The sequence below is a fragment of the Carcharhinus amblyrhynchos genome, chromosome 28 (genome assembly GCF_965287045.1).
Source record: "Carcharhinus amblyrhynchos chromosome 28, sCarAmb.v2.hapA, whole genome shotgun sequence".
NCBI lineage: Eukaryota > Metazoa > Chordata > Chondrichthyes > Carcharhiniformes > Carcharhinidae > Carcharhinus > Carcharhinus amblyrhynchos.
The window spans coordinates 36,081,785-36,099,390 of record NC_137351.1 but is presented as its reverse complement, the minus strand read 5'-3'; the positions used below and the strand labels follow the sequence as shown (position 1 = coordinate 36,099,390).

Here is a 17,606-nt window from a genome sequence, read left to right as displayed (position 1 = left end):
CTCATATCCCGGAATATTCAGCTGCCAATACTCAGAATCACAAGTAGATGGTTTGCAGGGGCAGCAGGTAATTAAGAAGGCAAATGGAATTTTGTCCATCACTGCTAGAGAGATGGAGTTTAAAAACAGCAAGGTTACGATGCAGCTGTATAAAGGTGATGGTGAGGCCACACCTGGAGTACTCTGTACAGTTTTGGTCTCCTTACTTGAGAAAAAATATACTGGCACTGGAGGGGGTGCAGAGGAGATTTACTAGGTTGATTCCGGAGTTGAGAGGGTTGGCTTATGAGGAGAGCCTGAGTAGACTGGGATATACTCATTCGAATTCAGAAGAAAGAGGGGAAATCTTATAGAAACATACAAGATTATGAAGGGAAAAGACAGAAGCAGGGAAATTGTTTCCACTGGCAGGTGAAACTCGAACTAGGGGACATGGCCTTTAAAATAAGGGAAAGCAGATTTAGAACTGAGTTGAGGAGGAACTTCTTCACACAAAGGGTTATGAATCTGTGGCATTCCCTGCCCAGTGAAGCAGTTGAATGTTTTTAAGGCAAGGATAGATACATTTTTTTGAACAGTAAAAGAATTGAGGGTTATGGTGAGCAGGTGGATAAGTGGAGTCCACAAAAGATCTTATAGAATGGTGGAGCAGGCTCAAGGGGCTAGATGGCCTAGTCCTACTCCTAGTTCTTATGTCCTAAGTCCGAATCAGTAGAGCGAGAAACTGGGCCGTGATGTACAACGCGCACTGTTCGCCACATGTTCCCCCACTGAAACTTTGATGACCTGACCAGGCTCATTCCCCAGTACTAGGTCCAGTAAAGCTCCCTCTCTAGTTGGGCTATCAACATATTGTACCAAAGAACCTTCCTGGACGAACTTTACAAATTCATCCCTGTCTGGACACCCAGCCTTAAGGGATTTCCAGTCTATATGAGGGAAATTAAAGTCTCCCACTACAACAACCCTATTTTTTCTACTCCTATCCAGAATCTCCTTACATATCCGTTCTTCAACTTCCCATGAGCTGTTGGAAGGCCTGTAGTATACCCCAGTCTCTCCATTCAGTTAAGAATGGAAAGTAGTCCAAAATCTTGAAATATTATCAATCTTATTTAAATTAAGTAAAAACACAAAATGTTGGTCAGGTCAACATGCGTGGAGAGAAGACTAATTGGGTGCTATCAAATGATACTGTTTTATCATGAACATAGTACAACATTGTGTTTAAACAATCAAAGTAATTTATTAGCCAGCATAATGCAAAAACCTCTAATAATAGGGCTCAGCCCCCAAAGACATTTTTAAAAGAGGTTTTGAATCCTATTCACTGCAGGTTAGATATGCACTTCATTCACAGAATGCAGATAACACATCAATGGCATATGTTAGAGTAGAATCTCGACAACTCCTTACTTGATTTGAGCAAGTTACTGTCTCCCAATGAAATATTTGGCACAGACTGCCACTTTCAGCTAAATATATTCAACAATATGTTTACACAACAGAGTATTTACATTTTAAACCATAACTCAGTAAGTAACCAAAGTTAAACACAGCAAAATTTTCAAATGCGACTTCATGTGCAGCAATTATAGAATCACTGATCAATTAAAATCACAAATTAATAGCCTTACGATGTGTGTGCATTTATTTTAATAGATTATTAAAACTAACTTCAAAAATTATGGCAACTGTTTCAACAACTAAAATATTTGCAGTACATTAAATGGGACACAAGTACAAAATGAAGGCCCAATATTACCATTTAGGTATCCAACAAAAATATAGTTCACGGTCAAGGAACCATACAGGCAAGATGGATCTGAAATGCTTAACTGACAATGAATTAAAATACAATGGGCTAGAACAAAAAATAAGGGATTTATGTAAGGTGACATTGTACTTACAGATTCAGTTATTTGCCTATGGCTTTGGTTCCATAGCTCTAATTAGCCAGCAGGTCATGAACAGTTTTAGACAGAGGTTCTGAGGACAAAAGTCAGACTTTTCTGCTGCAAGTATTGTTTTTAATAAAGGCACTGCTGACACACTTCAAAAAAAAAACAGCCGAGTTCACAGTTCAGTGCCTTCATGTGGAAATTGACTCCAGTCTTCAAGGGAGAAAGTCACAGCTCTTCCTCGTTTCCATTTTCAACCCTGATTTTGTGTACCTCAAGCTCTTCAGCACTCACCATGGCTGGGTCAATTGCAGCGTATCGTGTACCATGGAACTGTCGCAGATGGATCTGAAAAGGCAGGCAGAAGGTTTAAACCTTTTGATGAATTGTGTCTTTTCTGACCCAAGCTGCTGCAGCATTCAACAAAATAATAAGCAAAAAGTTACAACATTAAATATGATTTGAAACAAGACTGCAGGTTCCCTGTGTAAACAGTTACAAATTCTGATATTGATTTGATTTGAACAAGAAAACATGAAAACAGGCAACCTTTATTATTGGATGTGGAATAGTGGACAGCAGGTGCAGTAGAAGACCATGGCAGATTGTTAGAAGTTGTTGAAGCTACACTCATCCAGGCAAATGGAGAGAAATGAATCACACTCCTGACTTGTGCTTTATAAGTAGCTGACAGGCTTTCGTGATAATTCATTTTTTGAGGAAATGGGGATACAGGGTTACCAATTTGACAAACACAATGTTGCAGGACTCCAGCAGATTAAGCATTGGATAGCAAAAGTAAAAACAAATCAGAGGGAACACTGGCACACACGGTAATCGTGGTGTATCATTCTTGTTAAACATTTAGTGAATGTTTAAACTGGTGGATGGTATGCCAAACAACTTCATTCTGGATAGTGTTGAGCTTCATGAGATGCACTCATCTCACTCTTCACTTACACCTCGTAGATGGTGGGCTTTGGGGTGGCAGAACATGATTCAGATGCCACAGATAACAAAGTCTCTTGCAGCCAGATGATTAGCTAGTCCAGTTAAAAGTTTCTGTCAATGGTAACCTCCATAAGAGGTTGGTGGGAAAATCAGCAATGGCAATGGCATTTAATGCCACTGGCAAATGGCTAGCCTCTGTTGATGGAAATGGTCATTGCTTAGCAATTGTGTGGTGTGCACATTACTTATCAAGAATCAAAAGTAGTTATGGACTGAAAAGTTTGCAACCGTCAGTCAGAAGTGTCAAGTGGACTGTCATCCATCTAAGCCTTTCCCGAGGTCCCAGCACCACTGCAGCAAATCTGCCAATTTGATGCACTCCATGTGATATGAACATAGTACAGCACAAGAACAGGCTCTTCGGCCCACATGAACATGACACCAAATTAAATGAATTCCTTCTGCCTGCCCTTGGTCCATATCCCTCTATTCCTTGCATATTGATGTGCTTATCCAAAAGCCCCTTAAATGCCCCTATCATATCTGCCTATGTTACCACCCCTGGCAGTGGGTTTCAGACACCTACCACTTTGTAAAACATTTGCCCCTTAACATTTCCTTTGAACTTTCAGCCCCTCACCTTAAGTGAATGCTCCCTAGTATTAGACATTTCAACTCTGGGAAAAAGATTCCGACGGTGCAGAGGGACCTGGGGTCCTTGTGCATGAATTGCAAAAACCCAGTCTGCAGGTGCAGCAGGTGATCAAGATAGCGAATGGAATGTTGGCCTTTATAGCGAGGGGGATAGAATATAAAAGGTCTTGCTGCAACGGTACAGGGTACTGATGAGGCCGCAACTGAAGTACTGTGTGCAATTGTGGTCCCCTTATTTGTGAAAAGACGTATTGGCCTTGGAGGGAGTACAGAGAAGGTTCACCAGGCTGACACTGGAGATAAGGGAGTTGGACTATGAAGAGAGACTGAATAGACTGGGTCTGTACACAGAGTTTAGAAGGCTGAGGGATGATCTTACAGAGACATATAAGATAATGAAGGGGCTAGATAGGGTAGAGGTAGAGAGATTTTTTCCACTTAGAAACGAAACCAGAACTAGAGGGCACAGCCTCAAAATAAGTGGGGGGTCAGATTAGAACAGAGTTGAGGAGGAACTTCTTCTCAGAGGGTAGTGAATCTCTGGAATTCTCTGCCCATTGAAGTAGTGGAGGCTACCTTGTTGAATATGTTTAAGTCACTGGTAGATAGATTTCTGATCGATAAGGGAATTAAGGGTTATGGGGAGCAGGTGGGTAAGTGGAACTGATCCACTTCAGATCAGCCATGATCTTATTGAATGGCAGGGTGGGCTCAAGGGGTTGGATGGCCTACTCCTGCTCTTATTTCTTATGCTCTGTCAATACTATCTATGCCCCTCAATTTTATAGACTTCTATCTGGACTATTCCCAGCCTTTCCTTATAGCTTGTACCCTCTAATCTAGGCAACATCCTCTTCTGCATCCTCTCCATTCTTTGCGTAATTTCGCGACCAGAATTGAATGCAACACTAAGTGTTCAGCTCACAAGATACAGTAAAGGCTATGGACCTTGATAACATTGTGGCCAAAGTTTTGAAGACTGATGCCCCAAAACCCTCTTTACCCATTCCAGTACAGCTCCTGGCATATAGCTAACAATGTGGAAATTTGCTCAGGTACATCCTGTCAACAATAAGCAGGATAAACTGAATCTGGCCAATTACTGACACATCAGTACTATCTGTAAAATGACAGATCGTTGATGTTGACAATGCTGTCAAACAGCACCTACTTGCTCACTGATCTTCATTTAGGTTCCAGAAAGGCCACCCAGGTCCAGATATCACTACTGCATTGATTCAGAGATGGAAAAAGGAGCTGAATTTCAAAGAACAAAGAAGAAAATTACAGCACAGGAACAGGCCCTTTGGCCCTCCAAGCCTGCACCGACCATGCTGCCTCTCTGAGCTATAAACCCCATACACTTCTGAGGGCCACATCCCTCTATTCCCATCCTATTCGTGTACTTACCCAGGCACCCCTTAAAAGAAACTATTGCATCTGCTTCCACGACGTTCCCCTACAGTGAGTTCCAGGCACCCACCACTTTGTGTGAGCAAACTTGCCTTTCTTGGAGAAAGCTAGCACGAGGGGGCATAGCTTTAAGTTAAGGGGTGGTAGTTATAGGACGGGTGTCAGGGGTGGGTTCTTTACCCAGAGGGTGGTGAGGGATTGGAATGCCCTGCCTGCTGCAGTTGTAAATGCGCCTAGTTTGGGGGCGTTTAAGAGATCCGTGGATAGGTTTATGGATGGAAAGGGTTTGGTTTAGGTTAGAGGGTCATTGCTTTTTAACTGGTCGGCGCAACATCGTGGGCCGAAGGGCCTGTTCTGCACTGTAATGTTCTACAGCTCTGTTAAACCTTGTCCCTTGCATTTTAAAATTATGCCCCCTCGTAATTAACTCTTCCACCCTGGGAAAACTTCTGACTATCCACTCTGTCCATGCCCTCATAATGTAATAGATTTCTATCAGGTCGCCAGTGAGAATAAACCAAGTTTCTCCAACCTCTCCTCATAGTTAATGCCCTCCATACAGGCAGCATCCTGGTAAATCTTTTCTGTACCCTTTCCAAAGCCTCCATATCCTTCTGGTAGTGTGGCGACCAGAATTGAACACTGTGCGGCCTAACCAAGGTTCTATAAAGCTGCAACATGACTTGCCAATTTTTAAAACTCAGTGCCCCAGCTGAAGAAGGTAAGCATGCCGTATGCCTTCTTGACAACCTTCTCCACCTGTTGCCACTTTGTGACCTGTGTACACCCAGATCCCTTTGCCTATCAATACTTTTAAAGGTTCTGCCATTTCTTGTGTATTTCCCATCTGTATTTGGCTTTTCAAAATGCATCATCTCAGATTTGTCCAGATTAAACTCCGTCTGCCAACTCTTTGCCCACATCTCCAACCGATCTATATTCTGCTGTATCCTCTGATGGTCCTCATCGCTATCCGCAATTCCACCAACCTTTGTGTCATCCTTAAACTTATCAAACTACTTGCGTTTTCCTTCAAATCATTTACACATATTACAAACAGTGAAGGTCCCAGCACTTTGAGAAACGCCACTAATCACACCCTCCAGTCAGAAATGCACCCTTCCACTGCTATCTCTGTCTTCTATGACTGAGTCGGTTCTGTATCCATCATGCCAGCTCATCTCTGATCCCATGCGACTTTACCAGTCTGCCCTAAGGCACCTTGCCAAATGCCTTACTAAAGTCCACGTAGACAACATCCAATGCTCTACCCTCATCAATCATCGTCGTCATCCCTCAAAATACTCGATCAAGTTACTGAGACATGACCTCCCCTTCACAACATCATGTTGCCTCTCTGCTTATTTCCAAGCGGGAGTAAATCCTGTCTCCACTGAACCATAGAAACCCTATAGGTCATTTGGTCCATCGAGTCTGCACCGACCACAATCCCACCCAGGCCCTGCCTCCATATCCTTACATATTTACCCACTAATCCCTCAAACCTATGCACCTCAGGACACTAAGGGGCAATTTTAGCATGGCCAATCAACCTAACCCGCACATCTTTGAACTGTGGTAGGAAACCAGAGCATCCGGAGCAAACCTACATAGACACGAAGAGAATGTGCAAACTCCACACAGACAGTGACCCAAGTCAGGAATTGTACTCAGGTCCCTGGAGCTGTGAAGCAGCAGTGCTAACCACTGTGCTACCGTGCGCCCGTCTCAGTGAACCCTCTCCAATAATTTTTTTTAACTACTGATGTCAGGCTCACTGGCCTGTAATTACGTGGATTATCCTTGCTACCCTTCTTAAACAAAGGAACAACATTGGGTATTCTCCAATCTCCTGGGACCTCCCCTGTAACCAGTGGTGATACAAAGATTTCTCTCAAGGCCCAGCAATTTCCTCCCTTGCCTCTCTCAATATTCTGGGATATATCCCATCAGGCCCTGGGGACTTATCTACTTTAATGTTTTTCAAGACCCCCAATATCTCCTTTTTGATCTCAACCTGACCCAAACTATCCACACACCCTTTCCCGGACTCATCCATCAAGTCCTTGTTTTTGGTGAATACTGACATAAAGCATTCATTTAATACCTCATCCATTTCCTCTGGCTGCACCAGTGATTGCCTCCCCTGTTCCTGAGTGGGTCAATCCTCTGACTACCCTCTTGCTGTAAAAAAAAACTTTGGGATTTTCCTTAATCCTGTTGGCCAATTATTTTTTGTGACCCTTTTAGCCCTCCAGACTCCTTGGTTAAGTTTCTTTCTACTTTCCTTGTATTCTACACTTGCTTCATATGTTCCTAGCCTCCTAGCCTTGACAAATGCTTCCATTTTCTTTTTGACTAGGCTCACAATATCTCTCGTTATCCAAAGTTCCCAAAACTTGCCATATTTATCCTTCATCCTTATAGGAACGTGCCGGTCCTGAATGCCGATCAACTTACACTTTGAATGCCTCCCATGTGCCAAATGTCGATTTGCTCGCAAACATCTGCCTCCAATCTACATTCTTCAGTTCCTGCCTAATATTGATGTAATTAACCTTGCTCCAATTTAGCACCTTCAACTGAGGGCTACACTTATCTTTATCCATCAGTATCTTAAAGCTTACTGAATTGTGGTCACTATTCCCAAGCTGCTCCCTAGCTGAAATATTCATTCCCCAGTACCAGGTCCAGTATTCCCAAGTTGGACAATCTACATACTGTTTCAAGAAGCCCTCCCGGATGCGCCTTATAAATTCTGCCCCACCCATGGTCCTAGCAACGAGCGAGTCCAGTCAATATAGGGGAAATTAAAATCACCCTGTTACTTTTACACCTAGTTAAAATCTGCCTACCTATCTGTTCCTCTATCTCCCACTGGCTGCTGGGAGGCCCATATAAAGACTGCCAACATTGTGACTACACCCTTCCTATTCTTGAGCTCTACCCATACTGCCTTCTGTATGAGCCCTCTGAGGTATCCTCCTGCAGTATAGCAGTGATATTCTCCTTAACCAGTAGTGCAACTTCCCCACTCCTTTTACAGCAACCCGCAACCCCCCCCCCCCCACCCCCATCCCACATGAAACATCTATATCCTGGAACATTAAGCTGCCAATAGAGCCATAGTGATTTACAGCATGGAAACAGGCCCTTCGGCCCAACTTGTCCATGACACCCTTATTTTTTAAACCCTAAAGCTAATCCCAATTGCCCATATTTGGCCCATATCCCGCTATACCCAACTTGCCCATGGAACTATCTAAATGCTTTTAAAAGAAAAAATTGTACCTACCTCAACTACTACCTCTGGCAGCTTATTCCAGACACCACCCTCTGAGTGAAAAATTGCCCCTCTGGACACTTTTGTGTTTCTCCTCTCTCAACTTAAACCTATGCCCTCTAGTTTTAGACTTCCCAACTTTGGGAAAAGACTATCTAGCTGACATGACTATCTAGCTGATCTCTGCCCCTCGTTATTTTATAGACCTCTATAAGATCACCCCTTAGCCTCCCAAGCTCCACAGAAAAAAGTCCCAGTCTAACCAGGACAATCCTGTCCTTCCTTTAATCAAGTCTCTGTTATGGCAACAACATCATAGTTCCAAGTACTAATCCAAGCTCTAAATTCATCTACCTTACTTATTATACTTCTCGCATTGAAACAAATGTGCTTCAATCCACCAGGCCCTGTGGAAGGGTCAAAGCTCCCTGAAAGTAACCACACAAGTAGACAGGGTGGCAAAAGCAGCATACAGCATGCTTGCCTTTATTGATCAGGACATTGAGTACAAGAGTCAGGGTGTCATGCTGCATCTTTATAAAACTTTGGTTAGACTGCATTTAGAGTATTGCATTCAATTCTGGTTGCCACATTACAGGAAGGATTTGGAGGCTTTGGAGAGGAAGCAGAAGAGGTTTACCAGGATGCTGCCAGGGCTTAAGAGCTATGAGGAAAGGCTGGACAAACTAGGGTTGTATTTTCTGCAATGGCTGAGGGAAAACCTAACAGAAGTCTATAAAATTGTGTCAGGACAGCGGCACAGTGGTACGGTGGCACAGTGGTTAACACTGCTGCCTCTCACAGCCAGGGACCCGGATTCAATTCCGGCCTCAGGTAAATGTGTGGCATTTGCACATTCTCCCAGTGTCTGCATGGGTTTCCTCTGGTACTCTGGTTTCCTCCCACACTTCAAAGATGCGCAGGTTAGGTGGATTGACCATGCTAAATTGCCCCTTTGTGTCCCCAAGTTCTAGGTTAGGGGAATTAGCAGGGTAAATACTTGGGGTTATGGGGAACAGGTCTGGGTGGGATTGCACCATAGGATTATGTGGGGTTACAAGGATAGGACCTGGGTGGGATTGTTGTCAGTGGGTCAAATGGCGTCCTGCACTGTAGGGATCCTATGATTCTATGATATGAGAGGCATAGAAAGAGTTGACAGTCAGAACCTTTTTCCCAGAGTTGAAATGTCTAACACTAGGGGACATGTATTTAAGGTGAGAGGAGTAAAGTTCAAAGGAAATGTGAGGGGCAGGTTTTACACAGAGCGGTAGGTGTCTGGAATGCACAGCCAGGGGTGCAGAAGAGGTAGTTACAATATAAGGGGTTTTTAGATAAGTTCATGAATATGCAAGGAATACAGAGATGTGAATCAACGGCAAACAGAAGGGATTAGCTTCATTTGGCGTCATGTTCAGCAGAACATTATGGGCTGAAAGGCCTGTTCCTGTGCTGTACTGTTCTTTGTTTTAAGGGTAAGGATGTCATGTTGAACTTGTATATGATACTTGTCAGGTTTCATCTGGAATGCTATATCAAGCTCTGGGTCCACACTTCAGGAAGGATATGAAGGCATTGGAGAGATGAAGGAGCAATGCTCCGAAAGCTTATGCTACCAAATAACCCTGTTGGACTTTAACCTGGTGTTGTGAGACTTCTTACTGACTCTGTTTACTTCAGCAGAGAGGAAAGGGGTCAGTGACGGTGGGGCAGAGGATTAAGCTAATTGGGGGGGGATTAAAGGGGAGATAGGAAAATGTTTTTTCATCCAGAGAATTGTGGGGGTTAGTAACTCATTGCTCAAAAGGGTATAAAGGCAGAAACCTTCAACTGATTTCAAAGATGTCTGGATATGCGCCTCAAATGCCATTACTGGCAGGGCTATAAATCAATTACTGGAAAGTGGGTAAATGCTGTGTGGTCCGTTTCTCGGAGGCACAGACATAGAAAGCCTCTGGGCCATAAACTTTCTATGATTAACATCACCAAATTGCCCATCAATATCCCACCAGTCAGTCTTGAACATAAAGCATTAACTGGACTAGCCACATAAATACTATTGATAGACGTCAGAGGCTGGAAATTCCATGACAATCACTTAGCTCTTCAATGCCTTTTCACAAGCCAGAAATATGATGGAATATTCCCAGATTGCCTATCTGAACACAGTTCAACAACACCCCAGAAGCTTGACACCATCCAGGACAAAGGAGTCCATTTGACTGGCACCCCATTCATCACCTTTAATATATGCTATCTCCACCTGCCTAGTGGTTACCATGTGCACCATCTATATGCACTGCAACAACTTGTCAAGTACAAAAGAACAAAAACCAGATTGACGCAGCCAGAAAAAATTTGTCTTTACCTTCTATACCTCATTCGGCAGCACTTCAAAATCCATAACCTCTAACGCCTAGAAGGACAAGAAAAACTGGCATATGGGAACATTTCCAATCTCCCAGCTCCACAATTCGCGCATCATACTGACTTGGAATGATATTGCTGCTACTTCATTACCGTCAGGTCAAATTCCTGAAACTACTACTGCTGCTCTCCCACAGTATTCAGGCAACAGCTTACCAACATCTCAAAGGAAATTAAAGTTATGCAATAACTGGCCTGCCAGCGATGCCCACATACCAAGAAAGAATAATAAAAAGTGCCAGCCCTTGAATCATGTACATGAGAAGAAAATCTCTGGTACTTCACCTGCGCATAAAGGTTAACCTCAGCACTGCGACATAAATAGGGAAAGTTGCCACCAGTTTTAAGATGTGCCCGTCTTGCATTTGGATATAATTTATACATTTCTTCTTTGGCTTCTTGAGAAAGTGCACTGTGGTCAAAGACCTGAAACAGATCACAACAGAACAAGAAATTACAACACTAAATTATCAAAAAACTTGCACGTGTCAAGTATCTTTCATGGCCAAGGGACAACGCGAAAGGTGCAACGCAAATACAGATGTTTTCTTTCTTAAACAAGGCAATCAATTTGCAGACACAACGTTCCAACAAATATCAACATAATGATTTAAATCATTTGTTTTAATTATTTTGACGGAGAAAACAAATCTTCTTCTGGCCTGTGGCCTTCTTTCCGTTATGTACTCCACCTGGTCAGACAGGGTATACAAGTCGGCGAATGTCTTGTTCTTGATGAATGCCAAAGTGTCACTTTTTTGGAATCCTCATTGGCTCTTTTTAAGCCTATCTAGGGTAAAGTTCCTTCACTGCCCTTGGGTGTGCACGGTGCCAAAGATGGCATGTTCAATGTAGTCACTGCTTCTGTCAAAAGATCCTGATAGCAGAGGTGGTCAATGTTATCTATCTTAGCTCCAGTTCTTAGTGTATGACAGTGGTTCGGTGCCTGGGGTCCATGAAGTGCTGTCTCCAAAAATTCATACGAATGTACGAGAGCAGTAAGGTTCCCAGACACATTCCTTGGACCTCATCACCAATGTAATAACTCAGGAAGCCACTGGAAAGGAATAACATTTTATTTATCGAAGCAAAAGTTAAACCATAACTCCGTGGTACATGTACGAGTCCCATCCGGAAAGCTAGAATACTGATCCCTCTCAGGGGTCCGCCTTATCAAGGGCTCAGGATAGGAGTTTGACCTGGTTAGGCAATTGCCTATCCTACAGGAACTTATATTCTGAGAGTCCCACGGGGCCAATAGGAATTCCTCACCTAAGTCCTGGGGGGTTATCACAGAGATAAATCCAGAAACTGCGTGTCACTGAATGTAATGTCAGTAGTGCACAAAGTTCTAGAAAACATAGGAAAAGTTTGTTACATGCAAGAACATTTAAGAGTCATTTAAATGAGCATGTGAAACACCATAACATCCAAGTCTACAGACCTATGCTGGAGAATGGGATCAGAAGAGACAGTTGCTTGATGGCCAGTGCAGACACGATGGGTCTCTTTCTGCACTGTAAAACTATGACTTGGTGAGTTCAAGGTGTTGGTCAATGGAATTGGAAGATGCATGTTCATTCCTTTCCATTGGGTCCACTGACAGTGACCTAGTTCGGATTCAGTTACTGTAGAGATTGTCATTACTGGCTGGTGGCAGAGATTTATTTCTTGCTTGGGAATGACTCAGCTGGTAGTAAGGTGGCAGCATCTTCCATAATCCTAGACCAGCCAAGTGAGAAAAGGAAGCCTCAGCAGTTATGGAAATTCCTTGATTGAATTGTGACCCAACCCCAAGTTACACGAACAAATTTAAATGAAAGGGAGCCAGCATCTCAACTGGATGAGCCGGAGATCTGGTAGCTGAAACCTTGTTTGGAAACCAGACTAAAGAAGAGGGGTCACTCAACCAGGCCTCTTTAATTAAGGCCTGGTAGGCAGATTCCAAATAAAAGCACATAGCACAGACTGCCTCCTCTGAGGCAGGTCCCTGCGTACTCTTACTTAAGAGATTAAGTAGCAAAGCTGAAGTGGAGACTTCAACGAAGACCTGCAGACAAGGACTGCACAGTACTCTACTTGACAGTGTCTCCTCAGAATATTTAAGAAAATGTTATGAATTGGCCATGTTATACAATGGCTGAATACGTAGGTCCCTACAAAACTCAGCCCGCATAAACAGACACTTTCTGTAGCCTCAGCTATAGTCCAATATGGCCACAGATTGCAAACCCTGCCAAACTTTACTAGTTTCAGGAAAACATTACACCTGTTCCTCCAAACCCATACTAGTATTTGGTAAACTGTATAGGGCCACTACCCTAAAACCAGGAGAGGTTATCAGTATCTCTTTAAAATGATGGATATGGCCATCCAAATCCCTTCAAGATGATCACAGCCAAAGTGGTGATCGAGAGATTGGCCAGTTCTGCCAAAAGAGATGTTGGTTATGCCAGCTTAGTATGTCAAACATCAAGCCAAGAATCGAGGAACCAATCAGCATTTGCCAGAGGTTAAATATAGCAGAAGACAGCTGGGGAGAATTAGGTGACAATGGGTGGCTCAAAGCTTAAGTTTATTTATCATCACAAGTAGACCTACATTAACACTGCAATGAAATTACTGTGAAAATCCCCTAGTCACCATACTCCGGCACCTGTTCCGGTACACTGAGGGAGAATTTAGCATGGCCAATGCACCTAACCAGCACGTCTTTCAGACTGTGGGTGGAAACCGGACCACCCAGAGAGCACGCAGGCTCCGCACAGTGGCCCAAGCCGGGAATTGAACATGGGTCCCTGGCACTATGAGGTAGCAATGCTAACCACTGTGCTGCCTGCTTCCAGGTTGAACCCCCAACTGTTTGACTGGCAAACACAGGAATTCTAAAAAATCTAAATACTCTATTAAGCAAACTACCAGAAGAGCAGCAGAAGGATATAACAAGTCCCCATGACCCTCATAGCAAGAGAAATCATAAGTTCATAAGATATAGGAGCAGAATTAGGCCATTCGGCCCACTGAGTCTGCTGCGACATTCGATCATGGCTGATATGCTCCTCGTCTCCATTTTCCTGCCTTCTCCCCATAACCCATTCAACCCATTACCAATTAAAACTCTGTCCAACTTGTTAAATTTCCTCACTGCTCCAGCATCAACTGCACTTTGGGGTAGTGAATTCCAGAGATTCACAATCCTCTGGGGGACGTAGAACCCTAGGAAGTAGGGGTCAACTCTGTTTTAAATTTGCTATCCCTTATCCAAAAATCTCTTGTCCTAGAATGCCTCATAAGAGGAAGCGTCTGTTCTATGTCTACTTTATCCTTACCTTTTATCATTTTATAATGCTCAATTTGACCTCCCCTCACTCTTCTAAATTCCAGAGACTATGGGCCTAAACTGTTCAATCTCTCTTCATACGACAAACCCTTCATCTCTGGAATTAATCTAGTGAACCTCCTCTGAACTGCCTCCAAAACCACTACATCTTTTACATAGGAGCATAGAAGATAGGAGCAGAGGAGGCCATTTGGCCCTTCATGCCTGGTCCACTATTCATTCAGATCATGGCTGATCATCCAACTCAATAGCCCAATCCTGCTATTCCCCATAACCTTTGGTCCGACTTGCCCCGAGTACTATATCCAGCCACCTCTTGCATGCAACAGAATAAGGGAACCGAAGCTGTGCATAATACTGCAGGTGCGGTCTCACCAATGCCTTGTGTAATTGCAACAATACTTGCCTTTATATTCTATTCCTTTAGCTATAAATGCCAACATTCCATTCGCTTTCTTTACTGAACCTCCGTGTTAGTTTTCCGTGACTCCTGAATGAGGACACCCAGATCCTTTTGCACTGGATGCACTAGAACACTCCAAAGTTTCTCCCCATTTACATAATAAGTCCCCTTCCCATTTTTCTGACAGAATTGCATGACCTCACACTTATCCATGTTAAACTCCATCTGCCACATTTTGTTCCTCTCTTAACCTATTGCTATCCATTTGTAAGGTTCTTATTTCCTCATTGCAATTTACTGTCCTGCTGAGTTTTGTGTCAACAGCAAATTTACTAACCCACCCTTCAGTCCCCTCCTCCAAGTCATTGATAAAAATCACAAATAGCAGAGGACCCAGCACTGATCCCTGTGGTACACCGCTGGTAACTGGCCTCCAGTCTGAAAATTTTCCCTCCATCACCACCCTCTGTCTCCTATGAACCAGCCAGTTTCTTCTCCAATTGGCCAAATTTCCCTGTTTCCCACACCTCCTTACCGTCTTCATGAGCCTACCATGGGGGAACCTTATCAAACGCCTTACTAAAATCCATGTATATGATATCAACTGCTCTACCTTCATCTACACACTTAGTGACCTCCTCAAAGAATTCAATCAAATTTGAGAGGCAAGACTTACCCCTCATGAATCCATGTTGATTATCCCAGATTAAGCTACATCCTTCCAAATGAATTATGAGCGGCACGGACAGAATGAATAGTCAGAACTGGTCGTCTATGTGTGGATCCACAAGACATTGGTGAGATGCTAAATTAATACTTCTCATCAGTATTTACTGTTGAGAAAAGCATGAATATTAGGGAACTTGGGGGAAGAAGCAGTGATGCCTTGAGGCGTGTACTTGTAACAGAGAAGGAAGTGCTGGAAATCAAGGTAGATAAGTTCCTGGGACCTGATGAAATGAATCCCAGGACATTGTGGGAGGCTAGTGAGGAAATTGCAGGTCTCCTAACAGAGATACTTCAATCATCAACAGTCACAGGTGAGGTGCCTGAAGATTGGAGGGTGGCAAATGTTGTGCCTTTCTTTAAGAACGGCTGCAAGGAAAAGCCTGAGCCTCACATCTGTTGTGGGCAAGTTGTTAGAAGGCATCTTGAGACATAGCACCTACAGGCATTTGGAGACGCAAAGACTGATTTACCATTTATATAGATGGTCTGGAGGAGGGAACCGAGTGCAGGGTGTCGAAATTTGCTGATGACACCAAGATTGGGGGAAAGGCAAATTGTGCGGAGGGTGTGGAGAGTCTGCAGAAGGATCTAGATAGGCTGGGCGAATGGGCCAGGAAATGGCAAATGGAATTTAATGTTGGCAAGTGTGAGGTGGTCCACTTTGGTAGGAAGAATGGTAGGAAGGACTATTACTTACGTGGCGAAAAACTGCAGCAGGCGACGGTGCAGAGGGACCTCGGGGTCCTTGTGCATGAGTCGCAAAAACCCAGCTTGCAGGTGCAGCAGGTGGTCAGGAAGGCGAATGGGATGCTGGCCTTCATAGCGAGGGGGATTGAATATAAAAGTAGGGAGGTCTTGCTGCAGCTGTATAGGGCATTGGTGAGGCCGCAGCTGGAGTACTGTGTGCAGTTTTGGGCGCCGCACCTGCGCAAGGATATTTTGGCCCTGGAGGGAGTGCAGAGGAGGTTTACTAGGCTGATACCGGAGTTGAGGGGATTGAGCTATGAGGAGAGGCTGAATAAACTAGGCTTGTACTCGTTAGAGTTTAGAAGAATGAGGGGAGATCTCATTGAGACGTATAAGATGATGAATGGGATGGATAGGATAGAGGTGGAGACACTCTTCCCGCTCAAAAAAGACAGTAGGACTAGGGGGCACAGCCTCAAGATAAAGGGGAGGCGGTTTAGAACGGAGTTGAGGAGGAACTTCTTCACTCAAAGGGTGGTGAATCTCTGGAATTCTCTGCCCGTTGAAGTGGTGGAGGCTGCCTCGCTAAATATTTTTAAGAAGCGGGTTGATGGGTTCTTGATAAGAGAGGGGATTAAGGGTTATGGGGAGAGGGCGGGAAAGTGGAACTGAGCCACGACAGATCAGCCATGATCTTATTGAATGGCGGGGCAGGCTCGAAGGGCTAGATGGCCTACTCCTGCTCCTATTTCTTATGTTCTTATGATTAGGGACAGTCAGCATGGCTTTGAATGGAAAATCATGTCTCACAAATTTGACTGAATTTTTTGAAGGGATAAACAAGGAGGAAGATGAGGGCAGTGTAGTTGGTGTTGTCTACATGAACTTTAGCAAGGCCTTTGACAAAGTACCGCATTGTAGGTTGCTGCACAAGGTTAGATCTCATGGGATCCAGGGTGAGGTAACAAATGGATACAAAATTGACTTGATGACAGAAGCCAGGGGATGGTTGTAGAGGGTTGTCTTTCAAACTGGAGGCCTGTGACCAGCGATGTGCTTCAGGGATCGGTGCTAGTCCACTGTTATTTGTCATTTATATTATTGATTTGGATGAGAATTTAGGAGGCATGGTTAGTAAGTCTACAGATGACATCAGTATTGGTGGCATAGTGGACAGTGAAGAAGGTTATCTAGGATTGCAATGGATCTTGAGCAATTGGGCCAGTGGGCTAATGAATGGCGGACGGAGTTTAATTTAGAAGGTAGCGGAAGCAGGAATGAGAGTGACTTTTAAGGGGCGTCTTGATGAATACCTGTGACTGCTGAAGTGTTCCCAACAGAAAGAGAATGCTCCTGCCTGGTGATTGTCGAGCGGTGTTCATTTATCCATTGTCGTAGCATCTGCATGGTCTCGCCAATGTACCATGCCTTGGACATCCTTTCCTGCAGCATATCAGATAAACAACGTTGGCCGTCACGGGCATTCAGCCTTTGATCTTCAAGCAAGTGCTCTAGAAGGCGGTCTTCACGACACACAACGCAGAATCACCGAGTGAAGACTGATAGCCAAGTTCCGCACACGAGGATGGCCTCAACCAGGATCTTGGGTTCATGTCACACTATCTGTAACCCCAACAACTTGCCCGGCCTCGCAAAATCTCATTAACTGTCCTGGCTGAAGACAATTCACACCTTTTTAACCTGCGCTTAACCCTCTCTCCACTCACATTGTCTGCACCTGTAAAGACTTGATTACCTGTAAAGACTCGCATCCAACCACTATCTTGTAAATTGAGTCTGTGTCTATGTATGTCCTGT

At 44.0% G+C, this 17,606-nt stretch overlaps 1 protein-coding gene across 2 annotated transcripts in view; it reads right to left on the bottom strand.

Moving 5' to 3' along the window:
• Positions 1-1,223: 1,223 nt before the first annotated feature.
• spg21 (SPG21 abhydrolase domain containing, maspardin) overlaps positions 1,224-17,606 on the bottom strand; it is a 124,135-nt gene continuing 107,752 nt past the window's right edge. For both annotated transcript variants that reach the window (XM_080214035.1, XM_080214036.1), the window contains exons 9-10: positions 10,915-11,055; positions 1,224-2,249 (exon numbers count right to left, since the gene is read on the bottom strand). In XM_080214035.1, coding sequence (XP_080070161.1) covers positions 2,130-2,249; positions 10,915-11,055 — 261 coding nt within the window. In that variant the 3' untranslated portion in view covers positions 1,224-2,129. The remainder of the gene's footprint in view (positions 2,250-10,914; positions 11,056-17,606) is intronic.